Source organism: Triticum urartu, chromosome 2A (genome assembly GCF_056163025.1).
Source record: "Triticum urartu cultivar PI428250 chromosome 2A, HENAU_Tu73, whole genome shotgun sequence".
Classification (NCBI taxonomy): Eukaryota; Viridiplantae; Streptophyta; class Magnoliopsida; order Poales; family Poaceae; genus Triticum; species Triticum urartu.
In genome coordinates this window covers 705,445,512-705,453,467 of record NC_141874.1, presented here as the reverse complement: position 1 = coordinate 705,453,467, position 7,956 = coordinate 705,445,512, and the positions used below count along the sequence as shown (strand labels likewise).

The following is a 7,956-nucleotide window of genomic DNA, read 5'->3' as shown; positions in this document are numbered from 1 at the left end:
GCATCACATCATAGTGCGCCATTAGTATGCCAAAGGATACTAATGACGCATCATTAAACAGTGCGCCATTAGTATGCCGAAGCACCTGGGTATACATGGCCCCCTGGGAGGCATACTAATGGCGCACTGTTGTATATACTAATGACGCACCTGAGGTGCGCCATTAGTACTAATGGCGTGGCACTAATGGCGCACCACTAATGCGTCATTAATGGCCAAATTAGGTGCGCCATTAGTAGGCCTTTTCCTAGTAGTGAACCATCCACCCAAGACGAGCTCGTCATACGATCAACATCTTCATCGCCCACGGAGACTACTTTGGTTGACACTGGAGTGACACTTCGGAAGGAGCAGTGGCATAGGAAGGATGCCGCAGAAGCATAGCCCCAAGCCACCGGTAACTAAGCACACTTCCAGGCCCATTTTCCCACAATGGCGCTTTCAAGAAGGGGACAATGCAAGAGCGTTGCCGACGCCAAATCTAGAAAGGATTGAGTTTTCACATGGGAACCCATGGGAGGAGGGGAAGGGTCCCAATGAGCGCAGACATCATAAACATGAGACGTGTTGGTGCATTGAGCAATGAGTTAAATCATGCATCTTCTCATTTTGACCGAAGATTGATATTCCGCGTCATCCATATTAAAAAAAAATCTGAGAACAGCATCATTAAGCACCTACAGACCTATTCAGCTTCATGTGTGTTGTAACAAGTCAAACTTAATCGTGAGAAAATTCATGCTATTGAACACACGGATAATGAAGAACACAATCGAACCAGATTTTGTGTTAGCAACTCAGCATCCTCACAAAACTGAAAGCGCCCTACACACAATCTCTGGTATACGACACATTTTTATGGCCACTGCTATGTTGCAGCACATAACATTACTTGTTGTATTTTATTCAGTTATACAGTATCTAGCGACAACTTACCAGAGAGATAAACACATTAAATTTGTCCATACTTCTATCCCATACTCCTTTACTATAGCACCACACATAGTGCATGCATACACGCCCGCATGCAACGCATATGTATACGTGAAATTGCAGATACTCCCTCCGGTCTTTTTTATTTTGCATATATATAAGATTTGACTGAAGTCAAGCGTCGTAAAGTTTGACCAACTTTGTGAAAAAAAGTGTCAACATTCATGGTATGAACTGAATACCACTAGATGTGTCATGACTTAAAGTTTCATATTATATAACTTTAGCGTGACAGATGTTGATACTTTTTCATATAAATACGGTTAAACTTTGTGAAATTTGACTTCAGAGAATTCAAATATGCAGAGTAAAAAGGACCGGAGGGAGTACATTTCAAAACAACCATCGATGTAAATCTACTCGAGGTTGTAGCAGCAGTTCTTGAAGGCGTCCATGTCGCGGCTGAAGAGGGGCACGTAGGCGTCCACGCTCCCGTCGCCGGCGAAAGACGGCAGCAGGATGAGCAGGCCCTCCACCGGCAGGTAGCTTGGCATGAAGAAGAATGGCTGCCCGCCGCCGAAGTCGAGGTCGTAGAACGGGATCCGCAGCCAGCTGTCCACCTCGATGTTGGGGCTCAGCGCCATCTCCGCCGCGTCGGCCGTCGGCACCAGCCGCTCCTTCTGCACCGCCTCGGAGCTGGCGAAGTCGATGAAGGACTCGAAGTAACCGCCGTTGATCCGGGCCACCTCCCGGTTGATGAGCTCCACCGCGTGCTGCAACGGCCTCGTCACGAGCTCCTGCGCCGTGGCGGTGGGCCGCGCCCAGAGGACGACGTTGCCGGTGTAGCCGTCCGGCACCTGCGGGCTCATCCGCGCTCGGCCGTCCACGGCGATGGCAACGCTGGTGGAAACGCTCCCGTCAAGTCCGCGCGCCTTTGTGACGCACCGCCAGAGGTGCGCCACCAAGCACCGCAGCGTGCTGTACGGCCGGTGCGCGCCCACCGACGCCCGCGACTTGAGCTTGGAGATGAACTCCAGGCTGAGGTGCACCTTGTTTACCACCACCACGTCGCCGTCCCCGGCGTGGCCTTCGTCGTCGTTTTCGTCGACCTCCTCGTAGGGCTTGAACTCAACGCCGCGGTGTTCGTACTCAACCTGCGGCGGATCGCGTGGTTTAAAGAAGGAGGCGCGGTCGTGCACCGGGACGGGGTCGACGGCGACGCCGCGGGTGGCCTGGCTCCACGCGAGGAAGAAGTTGCTGGTGGCACGGCCGTCGGACACGAGGTGCTGCGCGGTGAACCCCACGACGATGGACCCGCACGCGAAGCGCGTGACCTGGATGAGCATCAGCTCCTCGGGCCCGTCGTCGCCGCTCGGGTGCAGGCTCAGCACCTCCGGCGTGGGTTTCATCGGCATGACGCTATCCAACGCCACGTCGGCCGTCGCCTCCACGAACCTAGCGCCGGCGTCGCATAGCAGGATCGCGCGGTCGCCGGTGGCCGCGTCGACGCCGAGCCGCCCGGCCCACTCGCGGTAGTCCACCAGCGCCTTGGCCAGGCCGGCCTCGAGGACAGCGTTGGGCGGCGCCGGCGGGCGGAAGGCGTAGATGACGGAGATGTACGCGTCGAAGTTGGCCTTGTCTAGCACGGTGAGCGGGACGACGTCGGCCGCGCTGCCCGGAGGCACACCGCAGGCGCCGTAATCGGGCTTGACGGGCCTGGACGAGAGCACGGTGACCTTCATGGCGATAAGTGCAAGGTTACGTACAAAGAAAACAAAAACCTTGTATCACTATGTGTCTATGACCGTGCGGCGCAGTGAGCTGTTAGCTAAAATCATCCAGTGATGTATATATATAGCCGTACGTAGCTAGAGTTGGAGGCTGAGGTCGCCAGAGATTGTTAATGCACGAGAAGAGATCAAAGGAGGGTAGGTGAACTCTACGGCTGAATACGATTCTCTAACAATTATCTTCTGGCTGAGGGTTATGATTTCTCGGCGCCGGTCAGTCGTCGACGTCGACGCGTACTGCTCCCACGAGCACCATGTCTGCGGCTCTTCATGCAGGCACATGCGTGGTACACTAGCTATTGCACCGCTCCAACAAATGCAACGACACGGTCGAGCTAGCAGCTCCTCCATGCACTGTAGCCGGTTGACGGTGCCGCTTGTGTGTTCAACGGTGGTGCCTGTGGCGGTGTGGCGTTTCAACGCTGGGAGTTGGTGAGCAGCGGGAAAATCGAGCCGCCACCTTCAGACGGATAGGTTTGGGCTGAACGGACATACCCCTACATACGCATATAGTTGCGCCGTTGTTCTGGGAAATATCCAATTGTGTGTGTGTAAATATCCTTCTTTCGTCTAAAGGAAAAGGTGGTGTTCCTGTCGGTTCCTCGGAAAAAATGGTTACGTTGGTGTGCGGTTGATGTAACTCCAGCAAGCGGCTACGATCGAGTGGCTCAGCTCCTGGCACAATTCGTACTCGTACTGATCGTGCGTGTGGGACGTGGAAAATGGGGCAAGAGGAAGCATGGTGTCGTGTATCGATCGGGGTACGCTGTCGACCGCCGCAAATTCGATGTGCACGTTACCCGATCGAGCGTGTTTCCAAGTTTGTAGATCGTGGTCAGATACTTAGACTAAGACAGGCTTGGACTAAACGGCACTACTATTGTCTACAGTGATAAGCCTTGCTAAGAAAAAGTCTACAGATAAGCCATGGAATCATCCCCGGGTCAAACGCTACTGCTTCTACTAGTTTGTGGCTGTACGTGCAGCACACAGTTGTCTTGAAGTAAATATCATAGGCACTATCGGGCATCTGTGGTCGCCATCTGAATCTCCAATCTAAATGTGCAGCTTAAGTGTGAGTCTCAAAATAAGCACGGGAGCTGAGCCTAGCTGCTTGGTATGCAAGGTGCTGCTAAGCCCACCTGTGTCGTCTGAGCAATCCAGCAACCAGGAGCCGAAGGCTCAGACGACGTCGCTGTTAGATAACATTTGTCGTCATCTATCTAATAAGTTTGAGTTTGCTCAATTCAAAACTCATCTGCAGAAGTTATGGCGGTCCAGGCTTTCCTGCTTCCATCTGTTTTGTTTAGGCCTTTTTGTTGCTCTCCAGCAGTGGTACTGCCCTGGGCAGCGGTAGTACCGCTTGCGCGATACTTCCGCGGTTCCAATTCCGTAGGCACTACCGCTTGTTTTCGGGGTTCTGGACTTGTTTTCCTCTGCGCGGAAGTAAAGCTGCAGTAGTGGGCGGTCGTACCGCTCAGTGCAGTAGTATCGCGCTGCAGTAGTATCGTGGTCAGATACTTAGACTAAGACAAGCTTGGACTAAATGGTAATGCTACTATTGTCTTCAGATAAGCCTTTCTAAAGAAAAGCCTACAGATAAGCCATGCATTCATCCCGGCCGGGTCAAACTAGATAGCTACTGCTTCTACTTGTTTGTTTTTTGTCAGTGCAGCACACAGTTGTCTTGAAGTAAATATCATAGGCACTATGGGTCATTTTTGTGGCTATCTGATCTCCAATCTAAATGATCTAAATGTGCGTCTTAACTGCGAGTCTCAAAATGAGGTACGGGCTGCACATTTAGATTATGAGTTTGTCTAGAACATATTTAGATGTGTCATAAGTATTGCATGTCTATCATGTGAAATCAATGAGCACATTTAGATGTGCTCTAGCAAAATTGTTAAATTATTAACTAAATAACCTACGTTCCTATGTATGATAAATACAGTAGGCTATGTAACATCACGTCTAGTCACATAGTTACTGTGGCTAATGTCTTGGAAGAAGCCTGACTCGTAATTAGATTTAGAAGAATACTCTGGGGCAGGGATGAAGTTAGAAAAAACATGCACCGGTGTCAACCATTGCCCACTATAGCACGGACTATGACAACACAATATAGCTAAATCTGGGGGCAATATAAGGAGTGAAAAGATGCAATGAATAAATTATGTAAATGATAATGTACTAAAAGGATTTCCATATCGAGTATTGTTGAGAGAAGTTATAACACCACTTGCTCATATATTCAGGAAAGTGAGGATTGCTGCAATGTTTTGGTCTTTGTGGAGGTCCAGAGATTATATTTTCTTTAATAGAAAAATAATTGGGGATCCGATGACAATTGTGAAAATGATGTGTGTTTGGATCACTGATTGGTCTATTTTACAAATAAAGGAGCCCAACACAAAAAGGTGGGCGCAAGGCTTCTCAAGTAGCAAGTGAAATTTTTAGAGCGTCCCAAGGATGGAGGCCGGGATGAGTAGGTGGACTGCAGCAGAAGGAGGGATCACTCTGGAGCTGTGGGTCATACAACTCTGGTCTCGTCCCAGCGAAGACCTGGAACATCTTCCTGGCGTTGCTTTTGGTTCTTAGTTTATGACTCTCGCTGCTAGTTGTAGTAGATACTTATTTGGTTTGCATATGTCGCGCCTGGTTGTTTTTGTGCCTGGAATGTTTCGAGATGTTATCCGCCCTTCTAGGTTCGCTGCTGATCTTGCATGTGGTGGCTGGGTTGGGATGACCCCCCTCCCAGTTTGTAAAGGATTGGTGGTCCTTTCCTTTTTCTTCTTTTAACAGTCCAGACATTGGTTTTCTATAATGAATATCGGAGAGGGTAGCCTCTCTTTTGCTAAAAAAACATATTCAGAAAAACAAGCAAAAGAGGTGACTTCGACGGTCGACGCACTCCTCTTGTAACTTTCCGAATAGGATAAACAAAAGGAAAAAAAATTAAATTCACAAAGAAAGATCGTTAAGCAAAAAAAGTGATGTGAGACTCACTTATAACTTACCTCTCGATATTTCATATTTTTAAATAGATTAATCATGACATCATTCGTACTGACAAAATATAGATCTTTCTCCACATAGATAACTAGCTACCTATTCTATTGCAACACACTCTTGACACTATTCATTGATGAAAAACACCTCTCCACCTACGCTGCGGCAAGCAGGCAACTAGCAAAAATAGCACCAACTTTAGAAGTTGATACACCAAGGAAAAAGCATGATGCTTCTTAGTGTCCAACAATTTAGCAAGATCAACAATGCGGTCCAAATTAGCAAATCTTATGTTCGGTCGGACATAGTCAATGTATGTTCGAAATTAATGACCAAGATCTGTCAATTGTGTTGAATCGAAGATGCCGGGATAAAACTTAGCTAGCTTCAACAACTGTCCGAGTTAAACGAAGCGTAAGTATTTAAAGTATGCTTTTCCTAAAAGGTCCTCTAGTTAAATATCTTCATTTGATCTCATGTTTCTTCTTAGGATTCTTCGTCCACTGTAGTATCCTTTTTCGACCAGCCGAATCTGAAGGAAGTTCATCTAAATTAATTTATGCTGGAGTAGTAGCACCACTGAATATTACGCAAATTTAGTTTGATAGTCCTTGCACGGCCAGGCCTTGAAGTACGTGACGCATCAATGTCTCGTATCCACTTAACAAAAAAAAATCATAAACTTCTAGTCCTAGAACAATCAAGGGAGGTAAACTTAAAATTTCAATCTGAATACTATACATGTGTGTCAGTGCGTGCAAAGCGGGTACCTGGAAGAGCTGAATTGGGCAATCTAAAACCCAAATGATAAGTGCCACACGTCAGATGCATAGCACTCCGGCTCTTACGTTTTTCGATGACAGGTTTAGTCACGTAAGAATGTCAAAGTACAGTGACACACTTATCAGGAAAAATAAACTAAATCACAAAAGTTATCATGCTTGTACTATAAAGTTGTCATCCACACGTCAGATACTGTATTAAAAGTTGTAAAGAAATTACAATAGGGTCATGTGGGTTTAGCTAAACTATGCTACCATGTACTACCATCGAGAGGAGAGCTCCTGTTTGACGCTCGTTAGCGACAAACTGACGAGGCTTCTCACAGATTCTTGTGCAATATCCCACCAGCCCACTCCGGCAATGTGTATGGTCACACTCCATTGCAGTATTTTTGTTTTTGTTTTTTTATCTTCGACTTCAATCGGTTTTCATTTAGTTATGGTGTTGTTAATGGGCCCAATTCATAGCCAATATGAATATTCATAGCACTTGTCCAAATTCTATTTCTCACCCTATATATGGTGAATTTACAATTGAGATGATAAATGTATATTGTGTTAACAATTGACATGATATGAATATTCATAGCAAATGTCTTTTCTGTTATGGGATCTAGTTTTGAAGAACCCATTACAAGAAAACTAATGATGAAAGAAAATCTTAATTTCGACACTTGATTCAAAAGTTATACTCCCTCCGTTTCAAAATAAATGACTCGACTTTGTACTAGCTTTAATACAAAGTCAATACGAAGTCCAGTCACTTATTTTAAGACGGATGGAGTAGTTTTTTGGAGAGAAAAAAATGTAACATAATATAATCAGATGACATCAGCATATATGCATGCAACTAGTACTGAAGTCTACCATGTGTGTACACTGGCAGTTTTCCCTGCTGCTCCCCGCATGCGTCTATTACTGGGTGGGGGTCCTGATGAACACCTGCACTTTTCTCGTCAGACAACAGCGCCAGGGTGCGCCCGACGCTGTGGAATAGAGCTGCTGCGCTTTAAAGTTCCTTCCTCTTGTTGATGATTTGCATGAATCTTAATAAAAAAAAATGGTTGTGTGCATCACAATAATGCAATGATGTACCAACGATAGTACTCCCTTCGTTCCATAATGTAAGACGTTTTTTGACTAAATGTTATTATAGTTAAATGAAAATCTTTTCTAAATTGGTCGCTTCGCTTCCCATCTTCCCATCTGAACCTTTGGTTTCTCTTCAGACTTAAGTCTCACCCCCACTGCAAACACGACGTGCAACTTCTCAAGAACCAGCGCGTTGCGAAGCAAGCACTTGACCAGCTTCCTATGTGGCTTGCTGCCATCGTAATCTTCCATTCTAATCTCCCTCAGTCGATGCCGCAGACACGGGATGGAGAAGATCAATTTACGAGGGACCATGATCTCGTTCGGAACCTTCCGCATTCGGCTCG

The 7,956-nt window shown here is 46.8% G+C and overlaps 1 protein-coding gene across 1 annotated transcript; it reads right to left on the bottom strand.

The window, feature by feature from the left end:
* Positions 1-1,222: 1,222 nt before the first annotated feature.
* Positions 1,223-2,769, bottom strand: LOC125534212 (agmatine coumaroyltransferase-2). The gene has a single exon (XM_048697492.2). The coding sequence runs from the start codon at positions 2,673-2,675 to the stop codon at positions 1,350-1,352; it is 1,326 nt and encodes a 441-aa protein (XP_048553449.2). The 5' UTR covers positions 2,676-2,769; the 3' UTR covers positions 1,223-1,349.
* Between the last annotated feature and the right edge of the window lie 5,187 nt (positions 2,770-7,956).

Excerpts from the sequence above, each read along its gene's own strand:
- LOC125534212 (XM_048697492.2), bottom strand. The coding sequence starts at position 2,675 with ATGAAGGTCACCGTGCTCTCGTCCAGGCCCGTCAAGCCCGATTACGGC.